Source organism: Protomyctophum bolini (assembly GCF_963924005.1).
Source record: "Protomyctophum bolini genome assembly, chromosome: 19".
In the NCBI taxonomy this organism is placed as follows: domain Eukaryota; kingdom Metazoa; phylum Chordata; class Actinopteri; order Myctophiformes; family Myctophidae; genus Protomyctophum; species Protomyctophum bolini.
Window position 1 is genome coordinate 26,940,598 of NC_137880.1, and position 21,754 is coordinate 26,962,351.

General features: G+C 42.2%; 2 protein-coding genes across 2 annotated transcripts; one reads left to right on the forward strand and one right to left on the reverse strand.

Annotated features, from left to right (window-relative positions):
- Nucleotides 1-1,508: 1,508 nt before the first annotated feature.
- slc35b2 (solute carrier family 35 member B2) lies at nt 1,509-8,585 on the forward strand. The gene is made up of 4 exons (XM_080790811.1): nt 1,509-1,754; nt 4,550-4,737; nt 5,331-5,491; nt 5,765-8,585. Exons 1-4 carry the CDS (start codon nt 1,735-1,737, stop codon nt 6,695-6,697), a joined length of 1,302 nt encoding a protein of 433 aa, XP_080646937.1. The 5' UTR covers nt 1,509-1,734; the 3' UTR covers nt 6,698-8,585.
- Nucleotides 8,586-12,827: 4,242 nt separating this feature from the next.
- Nucleotides 12,828-20,177, reverse strand: hsp90ab1 (heat shock protein 90, alpha (cytosolic), class B member 1). The gene is made up of 12 exons (XM_080791617.1): nt 20,038-20,177; nt 18,604-18,747; nt 18,207-18,413; nt 17,881-18,040; nt 17,350-17,483; nt 16,936-17,241; nt 16,529-16,694; nt 15,909-16,099; nt 15,572-15,719; nt 15,164-15,432; nt 13,653-13,986; nt 12,828-13,419 (listed from the first exon to the last, which is right to left on the reverse strand). Exons 2-12 carry the CDS (start codon nt 18,745-18,747, stop codon nt 13,304-13,306), a joined length of 2,175 nt encoding a protein of 724 aa, XP_080647743.1. The 5' UTR covers nt 20,038-20,177; the 3' UTR covers nt 12,828-13,303.
- Nucleotides 20,178-21,754: the final 1,577 nt, after the last annotated feature.

A 21,754-nucleotide genomic window follows, 5' to 3' on the forward strand; every position in this document is an offset into this window, starting at 1 on the left:
TGCCTCTGCAAGGTGTTTCTCATGTTTTCCTGTTCATGACTTCTTCCTTATAGCACCTTTAATACAATAAGGGTGAAAGGTCTGGAAATTCCACACAGCTGGTTCTCTTGCTCTCTCTCTCTAAGTCCTACCTATGCACAAGCCCAAGGCAAGATTAACTGAATAATAATGAGGCTTTTCAGTTGTCAAGTGATGCATTTCTTCAACAAAGCATTGGTACAGGAATACACTGTATTTCAAGAACCAGAATCATCTTTATTGTCACATTTTTTTAATAGTTTAACATTGTTTAATGCAATCAGACAGGACTTTTCTGTTTGGATAAATGGGCTGTCAAGGCCAGAAAGAAAGTTTTTTGCAACTCAGTGGGCGTTCCCGCATAACTTCCAGGTATGACGATGTCACACGCATACCCTCTATTAGCCTGGCTCCAGCCCTGAATCACTAGCCACGCCCATTAAGAAAATATGTTCTGGAATAATTAATTAATTATTAGTGTCAGGCTAAACCTGAATGGGACTGGGTGTTACAGTCCGTTTAAACAAAAGACTTGGGTGAGGCAATTGTATAAGTGCAGGCTGTGCAGCGAATTGGTGTGGCACCAGAGCCTGTCATTAGCGTGACAATGAACAAAGTTCATCCAAGACTCCATGACATCTCTGGTGTCCACCATTGGGCAGGTGATTCACAGGTTTCAGGGGCGCAGGGGCATTGATTGATTACCAGTTTGCAGAATTACAGTACATTTCAAGCACAACTCAATATAAAAACTGTTAACTGTGAGTTGACAACACTATAAAACCATTACACTTGTTTACAATAGGGCCCAACGCCCTCAATTCATCAAGACATTCAGAGACACAAAAATCCTCCTCCCTGAGCCAGGCCTGGTGGTGGGTGGAAGGGGCTAAGGGTTTCACTGGGGTCGTCAGCCCTCCATCTTCGGTGTTTCATTGACTAGGCCCACGACCAGTGGCGGAAGGTACAGTGGGTGCCCACCTTAGAGTAGCCTATATATTTTAAGGTGCCCACCCGCCCCGCAACTTATTATTATTGGCTTATTATTTTGCCAGTGGGTGCTTCTGCTCCTGAGCACCCACGGAGTTGACGCCACTGCCCACGACACCTGAAGAGGGTTCAACAGCAACTCCTGGCGTCCCAGGTGTGCCCGCCTCCGCCCCTATCCCCTTCAACCCCTCTGAATGACCTAGGCGTCATTTTGGTGCCCAGCTGTTGTCTCTCCTCCTGATCCAGAGCCACTGGCTTGCTCTTTCAGCATTGGATTGAATTATCTGAATTTGATCACTGACCTTGAGCTAATAAAAAAAGGGGGTAAAATCTGACACGTCTGCAATCTGCATCAGCATAATTAATTGTACTCTTCCACGCCGATAGGGGGCGTGGTGTTGCGCGGACGTTTGCTCTCCGGCCCTGGCATCCTTTTTGGCTTTGAGGAAGGAAGGGGAAGCTTCCTGCTTCTCTCAAGTGAACACACAGTCACACACACACACACACACACACAGTCACACACAGCTACAGGAGGAGGAGGATAAAGTTGAGGAGACAGAAAGGAAAGAGACGCGACGACTCGCCAGCAATAAGACATACCAATTATTAAAGCATTCCCTTCAAAAGTCCCGGAGCTTTGCGAGGCTTCATGCCCTGTTCCGGCGAGGTCGCTTGAGTCGTTCGGCGTGTTACGCCAGGTGACGGGCCACGGAGTGAGGGGGAAAAATGCCATCTTTTTCATGGAGGTAGGTACAGTAGTAGGAAGCTAACAACGTACTGTTGATGTTAATTTAAATGATTCATAGCGCGCATATTAACCACTCGAATGTTGTCCGTCTGGGACCTGGGCTGACTTTTAACCAGCACTTCCTTGCTTCCGAGTTGTCAGCCAGTCAGAGTATGTGCATATATGTATATTAAGAACAAACTGTACTGTCTAAAATGTGCTCAGTTTGCATCCACGGTACACAAAAAGTCTTATTAGCGGTTATTTGTCAACATCTTGTTTATTACGTTGAGTGAAAGTTTTAGCCGTCTACTTATTAGGCAGATTCGCTTGCAGTGTATGGGACGTTGTCAAACGGCAAAAAGGGATGTTTCACCCTTTCCATTTCTGTTGCTGAGTTGAAGTTCTGGATTTATTTCAGTGTTCATGGTCCATAGTCCACACTAAACGAATTCTGCAGTCTATTTATGTGGAGATAATTATTATTATCTTTGCATTTTTTTGCACCTCATGTGTTGGTACAGCAGTAGACAGTGTGAAGGCTTGTATGCAGTGTGGTGCGTTTCTTAAATGTAATAAGCTACTTGTTCAAAGCCCAGGTCATCATGCCAGTCTCTGCTGTGGCTTCGCTGCCCAGTCTGGAACTCTGGATCTGAGTTCCCACACAAAAGAGGCTCTGTGTGAATCATTTGAGCAGGCCTCCTGAGAGGAGGCCCTCCCTGTGAATGTGGTCCTTACACTGTGCCACGGCAGCAAAGAAGCTTAGTTTCTAAGTTTAACTTTAGACTCAGGTAGGTTAGGACGTTCGGAACCATATATACCCGGGTCTGGAGTCTCTGGACTGGACTCATGAGATTTCCAGACTGTTGCTCCCGGGAGATCTCATGGAGGCTGAAGATGCGGGGCTCACAACTACAAATGTTGGTTGGGGGGGGAAGCAGATTATTAGACTAATAGTAATCTATTGTTTCCAGGTGACTTTATGATTCCCGTCAGTTTATTACAGTCAATGTAGCATACAAGCACAAGTTTAGTCCCTCCACTGCCTGGCCTACCATCATTATTATCATAGTAACTTTGTTAACTAGTCTGGGCTGTGCTTCACTACTGCTTAACAAGAGCATCCCTACTCTGGGGCAATGTTCACCAAAATAGTAGATATATCACACCGTGTCGTGAGCTTGAAGTTCTGCAATTCTTTGGGGAAGAATTTGGTGTAGAGCATTTATCGCGCAGACGAAATGAACGCCTGGGTATCGAGGCTAGGTGTAGAGTGACTCCAAGAACAAAGTGCTTGTTAAAGTACTCCAGGTGGTGATGAGGTGCTCACAAAGTCAAAACGGGACGTGGTTCAAAAGCCTTTAATATGATGACAGACAGGTTATACTGACAACCAACCGGTTTCGACAAACAATGTCTTCCTCAGGTGTGGGTATCCACGCCCAGAGGAAAACATTGTTTGACAAAACCAGTCTGTGTCTAGTGGCATTTTTGTTGTCCTTAATATGTAAGTAGCCCTGCCCTGTCATCACATACCTTATTGCCTTGCTCGAGTGTGCTTGACGTTTTCCCATTTTCATCTATTAAGATTAGAGTGACTAATCTATTGATAGATAGATAGATAGATAGATAGATAGATAGATAGACAGACAGACAGACTTCTTGTCTGTTTATTACAGTCAATTTAAGATTACGTTTTGTCCCTCTGCTAGACCGCTACCCATGGCCCAGGCCCACCATCATCATTTACAAAAACTTTGTTAACTAGTCGTAAAACTTTGTAAAGTAGTCTGGCCGGGATGTGGTTCTCAACTGCTTAACCACTTGAACTGTATAGCACAACACGTTGTTACGTTGAAGTTCTGCTATTTTCGGGGAAGATTTGGTGTAGAGTGAAAGCTATGACAACTCCTTTTTACTAAGTATAGACGGTCTTGTGGTTAAAACGTATGTCTGTGATCCGACTTGTAAGTTAAGTACTATACCTTTCACGACTCCCTTTGGGTTGGGAAACACTACCCGCCAGTGTAGTGTTTCATTCCTTACCACAGAACATAAAAGTTTGCGTGACCCATTTAAATGACTACATTATATTAGATTATAGCATTTTTTAAATGTAGTGTATTTGTCTCATAAAGGTCCCATAAAGTTGGTAGAGAAGTATTACTAAATGCACTTTAAATAATAATAATAAATGTTACACTGAATAATTTGAGTGATTTTGAATACACTGAATAATTTGAGTGGGTTTACAGTTTTCCACTGGAGAGATTGCAGATACACAATGTGGCCCCAAGGAGTGGTCCTCTCCATGATTATCATGAAAGTTGCCCACCTCTGGTTTAATTATATTTAGGATATATTGTGATATGCCATGCATGGCATAAGTGTTGTCTTTTCCTGGTCACTTAAGCCCTTTATTAATAACGAGGTATTAAGTAAAAATGCTGTGATATTTGGTCTTGTTTCACACCAGCCCTATTATTGATGGTTATTTAGCAATTATTTGAGTTTATTTATTCCTTATTTGTTCACATTGCACAGTGTAAATTTCTGGTTGACATCATTCAAATGAAAGGCTAACATAATAATGTAGTAATATTAAATATTGTTTAATAAAAGCTATTTGTTTATACAAACCGGTACTCGGAAGGCTGCCTTCTTTAGTCATATCGGTGCACAATAGACCACACAGAAAAGTTATATTCATTCCAGCTAAAGAAAATCACTATATCACGCCAATAGTAGAGGTTAAACTAATCGATTATCTAAAAAAACCATATTGGTTGGGCTCTAATTTGTGTTGTTTTGCAGGGTTTGGCCTGGGCTGTTGCAGCTCTTCCTTCCTTCTGCTGTGGCCTCTGAGCAGCTATCGCTGCTGGACGGTTGGCACGATGTCTGGATCTTCCGTTTCTTACTCAATATTCTAGGATACTCCACCATCATCATCCCCGGCTTTCTACTCATTAGCTACTTCAAGCGCATCAATTATGTAGAAACAGGTGTGTAACAACTAAAAATAAATATAGTTACTTTAATAATGCAAGCCTTTTCTTTCTTTCTTTTGTTACTTGATACTAAAGGAAAGGTGGTGTGCAGACTGTGCACATTAGACCTCACCAGAACTAGTTAGTTGTAACAGTCAAAATGGCAGCACATTCTGCAAATAGGATAATGCCCCAATTCCGCTGGGCGTGGATTGGAAGCATTGCAGAAAGTAAGCAATACGGTAGCCGATTCTGTTCTGTATCCACTATGTGCTTGTGATTCCACCACAAGCATTTAAAGCGTGTGCACACGGCCGCTTCAGAAACACTCCCAGTGAGGATTGGAGTTGTGCCCTTGACATTCCAAAATGTACTTGTTACTGCAGTATGTGCCCATGAGTTGAGACATCAGGGTAACATGACAAGAGAACTTGCCTAGTTAAAAGGCTATTGATGGCACACACATTAAAGCTTTTCAAAAATGTTTTCCTTATTTGGAATACCATCTGTTACCACCATGTATTTTTCATGGATTTACTGCCTAACTGAAGTTTCTGAAAGTGCCAATTCAAAGTTAATTTGTCTTTTTATTTTTCTACTCCTTGCAGGCAGAGGTGTTTGCTACCCTCTCATAAAAGCTTGTGTGTTTGGCGCAGAAACAAAGACTGGTCTGTTGGATGATGTGTCGATAGCACCGAGGCTCGAGGCCGACTCTGGATCACCAGCTAGACAGGCCATAAAGTTAATAGTCTGTGCTGCAGGTCTTCAGGTTGGTTGGTTGATTAATTGAGATTGAGATATTGACAGAAATGCAGCCATATACCGGTACATTATCTATAATTATTATTGTAAAGGATAAAACAAAAAAGCTTGAGAGCTTATTACCATTGTGGTCCTTTGAGTTTCTTCTTTTGCCTCTGTTGCATATCTTTGTTTATCTCAGCATTAACCCACCCACTTTTATTGATCAGGATATAGTACCATTCATGGACTACCATGAAAGCCCTTACAACTCCGCTCTACAACTCTCATCTCTTTCTAGATATCGTACCTAACATGGGGGGTCCTCCAGGAGAGGGTTATGACGCGGTCATACGGAGAAAACGCGGTTGAAGGCGAGGGTGAGCAGTTCAAGGACTCCCAGTTCTTGGTGTTCATGAACCGCATCCTTGCCCTGACTGTGTCGGGGCTGTGGTGCGTTCTGTTCAAGCAGCCACGGCATGGAGCGCCTATGTACAAGTACTCATTTGCCTCGCTCTCCAACATACTGAGCAGCTGGTGCCAGTATGAGGCCCTCAAGTACATCAGCTTCCCCACCCAGGTCCTCGCCAAGGCCTCCAAGGTCATCCCCGTCATGCTGATGGGAAAGGTCGTCAACCGCAAGAGCTACGAATACTGGGAGTACTTAACAGCCGCACTGATCTCTGTGGGCGTTAGCATGTTCCTGTTGACCAGCACAGCCAACAGCCACCCGGCCAACGTTACCACCTTGAGTGGTGTCGTCATCCTCGTTGGCTACATCGTCTTCGACAGCTTCACATCCAACTGGCAGGACAACCTTTTCAAGTACAAGATGTCTGCAGTGCAGATGATGTTTGGCGTTAACCTGTTCTCTTGCCTGTTCACTGTGGGCTCGCTGCTGGAGACAGGCGGCCTCTTCGACGCTCTGGGTTTTATGTCACGCCACTCTGAGTTTGCCTTTCACGCCGTCCTGCTGTCGGTGTGCTCGGCATGTGGCCAGCTCTTCATCTTCTACACCATCAACCAGTTTGGCGCCGCCGTCTTCACCATCATCATGACACTGAGGCAAGCCATTGCCATCCTGCTGTCGTGCTTCCTCTATGGGCACGCTGTCACGTGGGTGGGTGGCCTGGGCATAGGCGTGGTGTTCCTGTCGCTCTTCCTGCGGGTGTACGCACGCAGCCGCATGAAGACAGGCCGGAGGTTGGCACAGCCGCCGGTGCAGAAAGTGTAGCGGGGAACTAACTGATAAGAGACTGGAATACAATTGGGAACTGATGCCCACGTTTTCTGTGGTGCTTTTCTTCTTGTCTACCTTTTGTGTTTGTGGTACGGTTTTGTTTTGCCATGGGTTTCTATTTTCTTTATCAAAAAGATGCAGAAAGGGATTCTGAATTTTGGTTTCACACCAAGACACCCTCCAGGTAACATGGGATTTTTCTAATCAACAATTCCCCTTACGGCCTGTAAATTATTTTTAATTTACCAACATACTTGGCTTTTGAAGCCACTTAAAACCTACTGTGACAAGATGTCTGCATTTTAAGGGATATTGATGGAGCCAGAATTCCATGAGCAGTGTTCTGCTCTGTTTTTGTCAATGTGTGTATGTATATATATATATACAGCCTTGTTGAACAAAAATGCAAAAATTAACTTTTCAAACTTTCAACAATGCATGTCATGATAGTGTAAAGTGACACATGAGTCAGCCATCGGATTTTGCTGACTAACAAAGTGTTTTTCTGAATCCTTTAGTTGCTACTCCCTCATCAACTGAAGCAGGTTACTGGGAGCAAGTTGATGCTGCCTGGGTATGGGAATTTCCCTTCATTGCAAAGAATTAACAAGCAAACCCAATACAATGTTCTGTAACATTTTGTTACACCTCATTATCAAATCGTTTCAACAACTCTTGTGCCCCACCACTAATATGAATTATTTTCTGCAGGTCTTAAAACATCTATATAGTTTAATAAATGCTATTGTGCTATTGTTTTATTTTGAAATTAAGGGGAGGATAATCCCTTGAGTTGCAGCAACTCCTTTTCAAGGGGGTCCTCTCGTTCCCAATTAATGACTAACGACACTAAACACAGTTATCACGAATAACTCGTGTCAATATTTAGTTACATTCACAGCCACACGTCATGTCGTCTTGAGCACAATTCAGCTTCAAAACAGATATTTCACACAGAGATGTCACATGAATGAATGTGTATATTTCTTTCCGTGCATTAACATTTGTTTGATTACATTAAATGGCCTCAGTCATCTTCAGTATTTAAACAGATGTCCCCTCCCTCTGTACACATTAAACAAAGACTGCAGTTCCTGCAGATTTCCACAGTACTCCGGTGGAAAAGCAAATAACCCGATATCTTGGTGTTTATGTCACAATTCATCAGGTTGTCTGGGAGACTAATCTCCTGATTTCAGCCACATCAAATAGCAAGCTAACCTTTTGATCATCATTACAACTAAAAACGTACATTTACATCATTATAATGCCTTTTGTTTGCAATACATATACAGTACTGTATACGATGACTATAATGTCTTATAAATTACTTGCCGTCTGTCAGGACATTTGAAAGGGTGTTTTTGCACTGACGGAACCAAATGCAGCAACTAAATGAATGTGGCATTACCAGCCTTGTCATCGGCTAAATGAAATTCAGAAATTTCATTAGACACCTTGATTATATAATTGCCCTCAGTGGCATGCAAAATTGCAAATGAGCTTTGTTCCAGTCAGTCTTCAAAACAGATCCATGTTTTCATTTAAACCTCGTACAAAAAAAGAAATCTGTCAATATACTGTATAGTGTATACCATAAAGACATTTCTTCTAATTTTCATGTCCATTAAGTGCTTTGAAAAAGACTGCTATCCTGTCTACTTTTGCTCTTTGATGTGAATGTTTGTAGGAGGACTGAATGGGTGATGTTTAATTGTTGATGCCTTAGTGGTATCTTAAGAATGTTATATAGCATTGCGTGAGAGGGGTTAACAGAATGCATATAGGGAAATGAAATGTTTCTGGTACTTTTTTTTTATCATTGTAGTATTTCCTCTAGTAAACACTTATTAATGACATACATTAAATTAACTTAAATTAACTCAAGTGGTTTGATTTTATTCATTTACTTTTGTATTCTGTTTTTGTTCATCAAACTGAGGATTTATTTTTTGTGTGTGCGTTTTCTTTAACCCGGTTTTCAGCAGGGAACTTCCCCATACCTCTAATTTGTAATTTGTCATGACGCAAGAGTTCCTTCGTCCTCTTCAATAATGGAGAGATTTGGGGGGTTAAAGGAGGCTGCAGAGGCAACCCTCTGCTTTCTGCCCGAGAACACTAGTCACTCTGTGTTCTCAGTCTGACTGAGGATGTCCGGTGTTACTGTTACCAGCTGAGCCCCTGTTTGTTTCTTTGCTTTATTTTTCCCAGGTTATAATTAACAATACTACACTCACTACTGTGAGCTGGTTGCCACTAGATTGCCATCCTGGAAAAGATGGAAGCCCAGCCAGGATGACCACCCCAGACCTAGGCTCCGACAAGACTACCTAACCTAAGTTATAACCACATAACCCCCCCCCACACACACACACAAAGCATGGGTGGTTGTCCGTGGCATCTTGCTCAAGGGCACATTGGTTTTGTAGTGACTGCAGATTTGTTCACTCATACACTTTTTACATTTGTTCAAACCATCAGCTTTCTGCATACAAGCCTGCTCTTCCAAGCTTGAGGTCACTGGTGCAATTATTTTCCTTTCTATTTTATTTTACTATGCATGTGGAACAGAAAAATAATCTACAGTGTTTCACAATCGCATATGTTAATCATAAAGATTATTTCAGTGGGTTGTGCACCTTCGTTCTTGTAGTATTCTGTGTCTCTTATCTGTAGATCTAGTTTCCTCTCCATATACTGTGGGTGGTATGCTGTTGTATAGCAGTGGTTCTCAAACATTTTCATGTCAAGGAGCCCCAGAATATGTATTTGGCCGAGGACCCCCCATCTCAAAATATGTTGTTTCAGGGACCTCCCAGAAGCAAATATAAGAGTAAAAAATGTTTGCTGTGAACGAATATATTCAAAGATTTGCAATAATTTTTCTAAAATAGCAGATCTACAAGCTCGTAGCACGGCTATGCCGCGCTATGAGCTCGTAGATCTGCTATTTTTCAACAGCTAAAGTTTAAACTAATGGTTAAAGTGGTTAAAACTATGAGGTGACACAGTACTCAGGTCTAAATAATGGATTAACATTTGATCTAAGACCTTTGCTGCCATGCATGTGGTGCATTGTTGGGAGTACATGACATACACCTCCACCATGAAGCCTGCAAGCAAAAACCTTTAGACACACAGTCCTGGGTAGAAAACAAGCTCATCAGAAAATTACACAATAGTGAATAGTTCTGCCCTACAATTTGATCATGTGAACAAACAAAACATGTTTAACTGACTTACCCGGTATCTCATATGTACCTGTATCTCACCTAACAGAGTGCAACAATACAGACCTAACCTGACTGCCAGATGGGGTGGTATTGATTATGAAGCAATTAAGCGTCTCTTCCACCTGACGGAGTCGGGTTACAGGTACTACAGACTGTTACAGCTGTTAAAAGGCTGACCATGTTAATCCAGGTGAGAGATTCTTTTATTTCACATGTTCAAACCATGTACGATAGTGTGGGAATGGCATCTTTAAGCCGTGTTGACTGCAAAACCAGGTGAAACATTTGTACAGTCATTAATTGTAGTTCCTCTGTGGCAGAGGTCAGTCTGACACGTCTGAAGTCTCTAACTATCAGTTTGACTACACAGTGTGTCAGTGTGTAATCGTGTAGGCAGGAGGGAGACTCCCACACGTGTTAAACTCTTATGAGAACAGAAATGCTTTGCCAACCCTGCAACCCCTAAAATTTACACAGATCTCATGGACAAAAAAAATTGCCTAGACTTTTCTGTTGAGGATGTGCATGCGTAAATGTATCTGCTTACATATTCATAATACACATTGCAACTGATTTGGACAATTCTAATTTAGATTGATTAGAACGCCTAAATCATCACTGTTTTGTCATGTCCAGAGGCTCAACACAACTGTCTATTATGATATTTTTTTTACAGCACTGTGTGCCTCCGACAATTAATAAGCTTTATGTTGATGCAGATTTTTCTTTTCCAGCAGCACTTGGCACCTGCCCACAGAGCGAAAACTACACAGTGATGATTTAGGCCAGGGATACTCAAATAGATTTACCTGTGGGCCACATTACAAAAATGGCAAGGGGCCAGGGGCCAGTAGATAAAATTACGACATTAATGATACTTGATAACTTCTCTCTTTCAATTGCTTTATTTTCGCAAAATGTATCAAAGTACAATGTGCATGCACACAATATGTAAATAAATAAATGTGTTACATTTTCTTGCATAAACACAAAGAGCTGTTTCCATAACTGCACAAATTATTGCACATAACATGAGTAGCTGTTATAATAACATAATAACATAACATGAGTAGCTCTTTGCCTGCCTGCCTGCCTGCCTGTCTGTCTGTCCATGAGTAGTTATTTGTCTGTCTGTCAATGAGTAGCTGTCTTACTGTCTGCCTGTCTATGAGTAGCTGTCTGCCTGCCTGTCTATGAGTAGCTGTCTGTCTGCCTGCCTGCCTGTCCAATTGTCCATGAGTAGCTGTCTGTCTGCCTGTCTGAGTAGCTGTCTGCCTGCCTGCCTAATTGTCCATGAGTAGCTGTCTGTCTGCCTGTCTATGAGTAGCTGTCTGCCTGCCTAATTGTCCATGAGTAGCTGTCTGTCTGCCTGTCTATGAGTAGCTGTAAATGGTGAAATGGTGCATTTATATAGCGCCTTTATCCAAGGCGCTTTACATAGATTGTGCATTACATTCACCCATTCATACACCGATGGCAGCGGAAACCATGCAAGGCACCAACTAGCACATCGGGAGCAATTAGGGGTTCAGTGTCTTGCTCAAGGACACTTCGACAGTAACTCTGGGGGAGCCCGGGTTCGAACTGGCAACCTTGCGGTTCCCATCCAGGCACTCTACCCCTGAGCCACCGCCGCCCCTGCTGTCTGCCTTCCTGCCTGTCTGTCCAATTGTCCATGAGTAGCTGTCTGTCTGTCTATGAGTAGCTGTCTGCCTGCCTGCCCAATTGTCTATGAGTAGCTGTCTGTCTGTCTATGAGTAGCTGTCTGCCTTCCTGCCTGTCCAATTGTCCATGAGTAGCTGTCTGTCTGTCTATGAGTAGCTGTCTGCCTTCCTGCCTGTCCAATTGTCCATGAGTAGCTGTCTGCCTGCCTGTCCAATTCTCCATGAGTAGCTGTCTGTCTGCCTGTCTATGAGTAGCTGTCTGACTGCCTGCCTGTCCAATTCTCCATGAGTAGCTGTCTGTCTGTCTGCCTGTCTATGAGTAGCTGTCTGCCTGCCTGCCAGCCAGCAAGTTGGTTAACAGAAAATAAATTGTTATGGCTGAGTAAAATAAAATAGAATAAACACAATTTGCCTGAAAATAGATTACCCAGCTATGACCTTTTTCATGAAAAGTAGTGATATGGCTGACTGAGTAAAATAAAACAATCTATATAATATTATATAATATATAATCAAGGTGTCCGCAATTTCCGCAATTTCCATTTCCACCATTACAATTTCCGCAATTTCCATTTCCAACTATTAATGGCAGCTGGGTTTCAATCATTCAAATAAAATAGAATTCTGTCCGTTTAGCTATAAAATTATGTCAGGGAATAGGGATACACAGTATATGTCTTTCATTTGCGTTGCATCTCCCCCCCCCCCCAAGCTTTTATTTTCGTTCGAGTAATAGTACAACTCTAATAGTATTACTTATAATAATGTAATTAAAGATAACTTCATTCAGATTTATTAATAATTAATTATTAATTATTATAATTCAGCAATAGGATTTTCATGAGTGGTCCATAATCAAGGTTTTAAATAATTCACGCACAATTGAGAAAATATGAAAGTACAGAAGAAAATGAACTTTTACAAAATATTCGAATTCATTGACAGCTGTAGTTGTTCAGTCAACTACTGGCTTTCTAGTACTGTTGGTGCAATGAGGCCTCCTAGTGGTTAAGAGTGCAGGATATTTTTCTCAAAACTAGGTAGTTGTGTAATATACTACTAGAAAAGATGAGTCTAGTCTCAAGAGCTCAAGTAAAACCTTTCGTTTCAGTTCTTATACGGCCACCAAAAATGTGCTCAGAACACTGCTGTTAAAACCATGTTCATTTCCCTCATGTTCAAGGTTTATGCAGTCAAAACTCACAAGTAGCCAAGTACAACATGAGGTTAGGGTATTACATCTTTAATTCTTTCGCAGAACAAAAAAAAAATCTTACAGACAAGCCTGAACTCAGGCAACAGAACCTTGCAGTCCACTCCATGCAGCGTGCAATGTGGCACATGAGCAGAACCCAGCAGAACCCTCAGGACAGTTTGATAATGGAATGTTCCATTCCCCATGTTCACATCTACCAGTCCCAACATTTTACATTGTGCAACAGGGTACTTTAGGAAATGCGTTGGTCACCATGAACTTGTTTTTTTAAGTAATATACAGCAAAAATTGAAACCTTTTCTAAATCTTGCAGAGTAAAGCTCTAGACAAGAGAGCATACACTGGTCCACTGGACGACATGTTGTACAATATTTGTCTTTTTTTTTTTATAACCAATAACATAGTTTCTCCCTGGGTTTTTAACAGGGAAAATTTAACCGGTACAATTCAATTGGAAAAAAGGTTAGGCTAAGAGCTGAGGTGGTGCTTAATCCACTTCTTCCATACGAGATGCATCATCATCGTCACCCTCTAGCGGTGGGATCACATCTGGCGCAGCTGCAGAACTGGCCTCCTCCACAGGCACATCATCATCGTCGATGCCTACAGGTCAATAAGCATGGAAGAAATTGATTAGGAACGGCAACCAAACTCAAATCTGCATTCAACACCACAATCTAGTGGCGTGGAATACACTATGGTACGTTAAACACACATCTTCATTGTATACATACATGTCTAAATTCCAGGAATCTGAATATCTGTGGGTCAGTCTCAATATGTCCAAATACTGACAGACTTCATGCATGTTTTTCTCCCAGTCAATCAGTGCTTACCCAGGCCAAGCTTGATCATCCTGTAGATGCGGTTGGAGTGTGTCTGAGGGTCGTCCAGGGAGAAGCCTGATGACAGCAGGGCGGTCTCAAACAGCAGAATGACCAGGTCTTTCACAGCCTTGTCATTCTTGTCGACATCAGCCTTCTGCCTGAGGGTCTCCACGATGGGGTGGTCTGGGTTGATCTCCAAGTGCTTCTTGGCCATCATGTAGCCCATGGTGGAGTTGTCTCTGAGTGCCTGGGCCTTCATGATCCTCTCCATGTTTGCTGTCCAGCCGTAGGTGCTGGTCACAATGCAGCAAGGGGACGAGACCAGTCTGTTGGACACAGTCACCTGGGAGAACAAGGTGAGACGTTTACAAGAGGGAATAAACTTGTGCGCCAGATTGTCTTTTGTACAGACCAAAGTGTTTGTAAATTAAGCAGATACGGGCAACTTAATCATGCTGGTTGGCTACGTTAGATCTCAAACCTGAAATACCATGTATTAAATTAACAAAAAGCTACATGCTTATATACTGTACTTGGCTGGCAAATGGTTTGAATTTGCAAATTCAGCACTCAACTAAGTTTAAGGCATCTAATATGGTTCTATGACAAAGAATTCTGTAGAGCTGCAAAAATGGATTCTCTTTGAGATTATTCAATTAATTATCGAGAAGAGCAGGTTTTCCCCTTCCATTCTTTACACATGCAAAAGTAATGAAAACAGCATATAGACAAGTTCAATGCATCGTTTAGAGATTGGCCTTGTTCACTAGTTTTTTAAACTGAATCTGTAAATGTTAGTTCGTTTAACTTTCACTCCTACATTTCCGCAAAAAATTTCACTCATTAGTTTTGCACAATCGACTCACCAGATGCAAGTTTAAACAAAAACACCCCACACATTTTGTTAGAATGTCATGACAAACCATACAATTTTAATTCCACAATTTCTTGTCTTCTACCAGTTTGCTACATGTATCTCACACACACGGTCCTGGGAACACACTAGTCACAGCAGGATTGCTTCTCACAAACCTAAGGTATAGCCAGGGTGCGCGCGCACACACACACACCATTCATTTGAGTCTATATAGGGGATGCTCAAAGCTACACCAACAACTCACCAGATTTTATTTTAGGCTGAATTATGGCACCTGTTAGCAACAATTAAAAGGGGGGGGGGGGGAAAACCTTTAAACTGCAGTACTGAATTCTTAGACGTTGAGGACCAGACCCAAAGGATAAAAGTAACAAGTAATATATCAAATTAATTAGAGCCCGACTCTATATACCGATCTTTCAACGTTTCCATTTTATATAATTTGGGCATGTCAGTTTTCAAAAATAGACGATCTACAGGCTTACCAACACATCACGTTGTAAGCTTGTAGATTGGCTATTAAGGCTTGGACATTTAATTTTTTTTAAAGTAGTTAGAAAATCTTGCCCTTTTTCAAAGCATCGATCAAAATACTAATTTTGACTCGGATCTAAATTGAATGGCTTCTCATAAAATCACCAACCTTCTCCACTTTCTTGTCAAGGATCTCCTTCATGAGTTTGCAGAGGTTCTCAAACTTGGTCTTGTCCTCATCCATTTTCTTCTTCTCCTCCTCGTCCTCAGGGAGCTCCAACCCCTCCTTGGTAACAGAGACCAGGGTCTTGCCGTCAAACTCCTTGAGCTGCTGGACACAGTACTCGTCGATGGGTTCCGTCATGTACAACACCTCGAAGCCGCGTTTGCGCACACGCTCTACAAAGGCAGAGTTGGCCACCTGGTCCTTGCTCTCACCTTGATGGGGGGGGGGAAAAGTAAGCACGTTTGCAAAAACATGTGTGAGACAGTATATATGCATATTATTTTCCCCCTTAAGTTCAGGAAAGTACAGCTGAAAAACTATATCAAAGCTGAACAAAAGGCAAAGACTAACCAGTGATGTAATAGATAGACTTCTGGTTTTCCTTCATGCGACTGAGGTACTCTGAGAGGGACGACATCTCATCACCAGACTGGGAGGTATGGTAGCGTAGTAGCTCAGACAGCTTCTTACGGTTTTGAGAGTCCTCATGGATGCCCAGCTAAGAAGAAAATGATGAGTACACAGGAACTTTAGGCCAATAATTATTCACCATGCTCCTTTAGCTGAATTAGCCATTAAAAAGATGTAGGTGCCCCCAATAGATCACATAATTTGCTCCAGTTGGAAACAAAAGCCAGGGGTGAGATGGGAAGACATCGATTGCAGATACATTTTAAAATAATTTTACCTTCAGATTTTTGGAGAAGCCATCGTAGAACTTCTTGTAGTTCTCCTTGTCCTCAGCCAGTTCAGCAAAGAGCTCCAGGCATTTCTTGACGATGTTCTTGCGGATCACCTTGAGGATCTTGCTCTGTTGTAGCATCTCTCTGGAGATGTTGAGGGGCAGGTCTTCAGAATCCACCACACCACGTACAAAGTCTGGAGTGGAGAATACCACCAGGCTCATTATACACCAAATAAAGACATCTGAACAATGCTGCACTTCTGTGCCCAAATGTGACAGAGGAACCACCAATTGTTTTGCTCAGTTTCAAAAACAGAATTATAGGAGGGAGACCCACACACTGCCACTTGCTGGTTCTGAACCAGCAAGTGGCAGTGTGCAGGGGTCTCCCTCCCTCTTCCCATGTTTACTGCCTTGTCACCAACGCACCTGCTCTAAATAAGAACCGGGTGTGCGGAAGTCCGCTCTTCATAAATAACAGAATACAAACAAATATAAACACTTTTCTTTCTACGTCACCCTTGTTTTGATGGTAGCTGGACCCTTTGTTTAGAGCACAAACAGAGGCAACAAAGTCTAGTCTATGGACATTGGTTTGTTTAAAGCACAAAAGATTCACTTACTCAGGTACTCGGGAATGAGCTCTTCACAGCTGTCCATGATGAAGACCCTCCTGACGTACAGCTTGATGTTGTTCTTCTTCTTCTTGTTCTCGAAGAGGTCAAATGGTGCACGGCGGGGAATGAACAACAGGGCTCGGAACTCCAGCTGGCCCTCCACAGAGAAGTGCTATAAGGGGATGGGGAAGACGAAAGCTTAAATGTGTGTCTCACACACACAGAGCAGACGTAGAATACGCACATCGACAGGCTGGGTGCTGGACTAAATAAACTTCAGTAGGTATTGGATGGAGCCCGCACACCACAGGTATAAGAAAGACGTTCTTTATTGAAATACTGACAACGTTTCGATCTATTTGATCTTCATCAGGTCATCGTCTCTCACACACACACACACACCAAGAAATTACCTTGACAGCCAGGTGGTCCTCCCAGTCATTGGTCAGACTCTTGTAGAACTCTCCATATTCCTCGTTGGTGATGTCATCAGGGTTCCTGGTCCAGATGGGCTTGGTCTTGTTCAGCTCCTCCTGGTCGATGTACTTCTCCTTGATCTTCTTTTTCTTCTTCTTGTCCTTGTCCTTCGAGTCTTCCTCATCGTCTGAGCCTACGTCCTCGATTTTGGGCTTGTCTTCGCCATCTTCCTTCTCTTCTTTCTCAGCCTTCTCCTCCTCAGCCTCGTCGTCGCTGATCTCCTTGTCGCGCTCCTTCTCCACCTGCACGGCGAGAAGTGAGGAGACATTAAACTTCTCTGTATTGCATTTCATTTGGTAAGTGTTCTGTTGCTGACAAACGTTGGCCGTGCCATTTAGTCAGATACTCACAAACAAGGTGATGGGGTAACCAATGAACTGAGAGTGCTTCTTGACAACCTCCTTGATCTTCTTCTCCTCTACGTACTCTGTCTGGTCATCCTTCAGGTGCAGGATAACTCTTGTTCCACGGCCAATGGGCTCACCTGAGAACAGAGTTGAAAACCATTTGTGAGCACACGTGCATTCAATGCTACCCACCAATGGATAAGCTCTACCCACACCCCCTAGACCTAGAGGATATTTACATCAGTAAACTGTCTGATGCCTTGCAGATTTGCAGTAGCCCTTCCAGATATGAAATAAATTATAAACGGAAATTATTACTCATGTTACAGCATGGCTCTGTAGGAGGCAAATCAGAGCTAATCTTGCCAACTGCCAGACCTCACAATTGTTGTAAAGTACTGATAACGGGTACTGCACTAGTTTCTTAAAATGAATTAATATAATTCACTTCCTTGGCCTACTGGCAGAATGCACTAGAAACTTGGCACCGGTCAGTCCAGAGTAGTAGAAACCAAACATATACAAGATACATACCAGTGTCAACCTTGACTGTAAATGAGCCCCCAGCAGAGGATTCCCAGATATACTGTTCGTCATCATTGTGCTTAGTGATGACGGTCACCTTCTCGGCTACCAGGTAAGCAGAGTAGAAACCAACACCAAACTGACCAATCATGGAGATGTCAGCTCCAGCCTAAGAGACAAAAATATCATTGTACCCCAGTGAATAACACTTTATTGCAGACTAGGATGATGCATAATCTTTAAATTGAACTGCAATGCATATTCTACACTAGCTTTTTAGTAACTGCAAATCAATCGCCTTCTGGGATTATGTCTCGTTTGCTACTCTGATGTACCTGTAGGGCCTCCATGAAGGCCTTGGTGCCAGATTTTGCGATGGTACCCAGGTTGTTGATCAGGTCAGCTTTGGTCATACCAATACCGGTGTCGGTGAGGGTCAGCGTACGCTCGACTGTGTTGGGGATTACATCAATCTTTAGGTCCTTGCCAGTGTCCATTTTGGTGGGGTCTGTAAGACTTTCATAGCGGATTTTGTCCAAAGCCTAAAAAGACAAAATCCAAATAGAGAAAAATATTAATATTTGTAAACATGTTGCCGTTTTGTTTTCCAGTGAATGATATCGATATGTGTATTACAAATCACAGTAGTAAATACAGAATTAACAGATAACCTTGCCAGTCCCTACATTGGCTAAAATACGCAGGCGTTACAAATACTCGTGCAATACTTACATCAGAGGCATTGGAAATCAACTCCCTAAGGAAGATCTCCTTGTTGGAATAGAAGGTGTTAATAATCAGGGACATCAGCTGAGCGATCTCTGCCTGGAAGGCAAAGGTCTCAGCCTCCTCCTCTTGGCGCATTTCTTCAGGCATCTAAATTCAGAAGACAATGATTTAGTTAAAAAGATGGTAGTTATCTGATCTGAGCCACCAATATATAGTCTGTTAATTATTAATACATTACATGGCGATAGGATTGATGGGAAATACTACTTCAGTCGGTTGAGTGAATTCCATTTTAGAAAATGTTGTATAAGAATAGTTTAATCTGACTAGTAACTACTAGAGCAACATTGTGTGCGGGATGAACTAAATCATTCACTCTTATCCACGCCCCATTACGCAACCTTGGCTGCGCTGCACTCCCATAAGCATCCACTATCAGCGGAAGTAATATACTAACCAACATGGCGTCGTCTACACAGACGATGATACAGACAATGGATGCCGAAAGCACGTGTTGGGTCAGGGTCGGGTGAACAATACACAAACGAAGTCACTTCTGAGAAGTGGTTTTGGTGCGGGTTCGTCGACTGAAGCAGTGCATACCACAGGCGTCCTCCGGAGAGGCAGACGTGGGATTTAACTCGCTCTCAAAACTGCCCAACAGAAAATAACTAATCACATGCTCACGTCGGGGCGCACTGCACGACGTCGTGAGCTTGCAGATCAGCCACTCTTCGGCGAGCGAGCGACACCGTCGTGCGACAGGGTATGAAGGCACAGTCGTTCACAACGACTTTGTACCGATGCGAGACATGACGTTTTTAGTGCGGTGACTATTATACAACATAATGTAGTTGGAAGTCTCAATATTCACGAGTCACGGCACCATAATGTTCTGGTTAAGAACATGGTGGATTTTTTTTGTGTCACGTTCTAAGCAAAAACTGCGATTCTGACGGTACGACAAGGCCACATGTAGGACGAGAAATGAGCTATATAAAGCAGCCTCCCTCCGCGGGTCATTCTAAGAACACATCCTGAAAAGTCTGTAACGGTGATGTGATATATATGGAGGTCAAATGTGCATTTGAAGTGCTAAATGAGAGGTTGTGGTGCCGTCAGTGTCACCCATCTCTCTGCCTTGCCGCAAGACAACACTGGTGTTGGCCTATGCACATTGCGGCATCATGCCAATTCCTTTGATTCGGATGGGTATAGTTGCCAGTCACCATTTGAAGACTAATGTAAATTGAAAATGTAAGTGTTATTTTGATGCTCTCGTTAAACACGATGCGGTCATAATTGTGACTGGCCTTTGGTCCCAAAACAGATTTCCTTGCCTCGAGGCTTGTCCTGATTTATAACAATAAAAACACACACGCAAACAGAACACATACAAAAATGTCCTCTTACAAAGCCACACAATCGTCCACGTACCTTGTAAAACGTTCCGTTGACTATTCTTGAATAAAACGCCACCAATTTGATAGTCCCCTCTGCTCTCTGACGCAGGGAAATTGAAAGGGACTTCCTCTTAAAAGACGGATATCTTTATATGCCGTGCGTTTTCAATGTGCATATCCATCCGCGCGCATCTCCACACTGTACCATTCCACCTGCAGCTAGTCTGACTGGGATCTACTCACTCTGCAGGTTGCACATCCGCTCTAGGGCGGACACGGAAACCTCTCGTGGTGCATGCTTGTCATGTGTATTTAAATGACCACCAGATCATAATACAGTAGGCGGAGGGCTCTACAACGGATCGGAAAACTGAGGAATAAACAGAAACCAGTGTATGTAGTCAGTCTGTCTGATGAAAACCAGACCTGAAAGAAACTTGAAAGAATGTATGAAATATGAATATAACAAGACCAAATGTTGGTGGGGGAAGTAACAAGTGGTTTATGCATAGAGTATTGTGTTTATGTCGAGATTTTTGGTCAGTTTTGAACATGACCTATTCTTACATTCTTATATTTGGATTTTGGTCAAACCTCAAAGTCCGGATTACTGACATAAAGTTGGATAAATATGGAGTTTCGCAATAGATAACATTCTTACAAATGATATTGCGCCCACAATGTTTAATCTGTGGTAAAATTAGTAGATGGTGTGGGGCTAGTTTTTAACCCGGCGGAATAATATGTTCAGACAAGCGGGTGTACTGCGTTCCTTCCAGCACTTTCCATGAAAAACCCGCCTAAAAGTGACGTCACTGACTTGTCAATTACAGCCCAACCCCTCGCAACAGCTCCAGAGCCAGGCAACAACACAGCAGCTGTCATACATTGTACAAAATACTATAGCAACCAAACCGCAACTGAAAACAACAAACCTGTGGGAAATAAAAGCAAATTATGACATTGTAATGTAAAAATAATATTAATAAAGAAATACAAAATCATTGAACACTGACTGAACACTAGTAGCCTGACAAGTTCATTCAACAAAGTGATGCAGTTGCACCATGCACGAAGTAAATATACATAAAGATCACACAAATAGTTCTAGCCTCTAGGTAAACCTACAGATAAACCCAGTTTGATTTATTTTGCGTTATACTACCTTTTAGCCTAAATTGATTGATAGATAGATTGAATTTCTTTATTTGACACTGACAGTATACATATTGGGGAGGCTACATTTCAAACGAAACGCACAAGTCAATCAAAAACGGTTACTTTGTACACAGGATCCACCATTTTCAATTCATCAGAACATTTAGAGACCTACAATTTGTACAAATATACACTTATATTAAAAAAAACAGGAAATCATCATATAAAGAAAGTTAAAAGGGGCTAAAACCTTAGGTTAAAACTTAAAACATGTACAGTATACGGGGAGGGGTGGGGGGAGCTCAGACTACATTTACAGGGGCCAGTTTCGAATTGCGCTTTTTGAGAGCATATATATATATATATATATATATATATATATATATATATATATATATATATATATATATATATATATATATATAACCTAAGGTTTTAACCCATTTTAACTTTCTTTATATGATGATATCCTGTTTTTTTTAATTTATATATAAGTGTATATTTGTAGGTCTCTAAATGTTCTGATGAATTGAAAATGGTGCATCCTGTGTTGTAAACGTTTTTATATTGACTTGTGCGTTTCGTTTGAAATG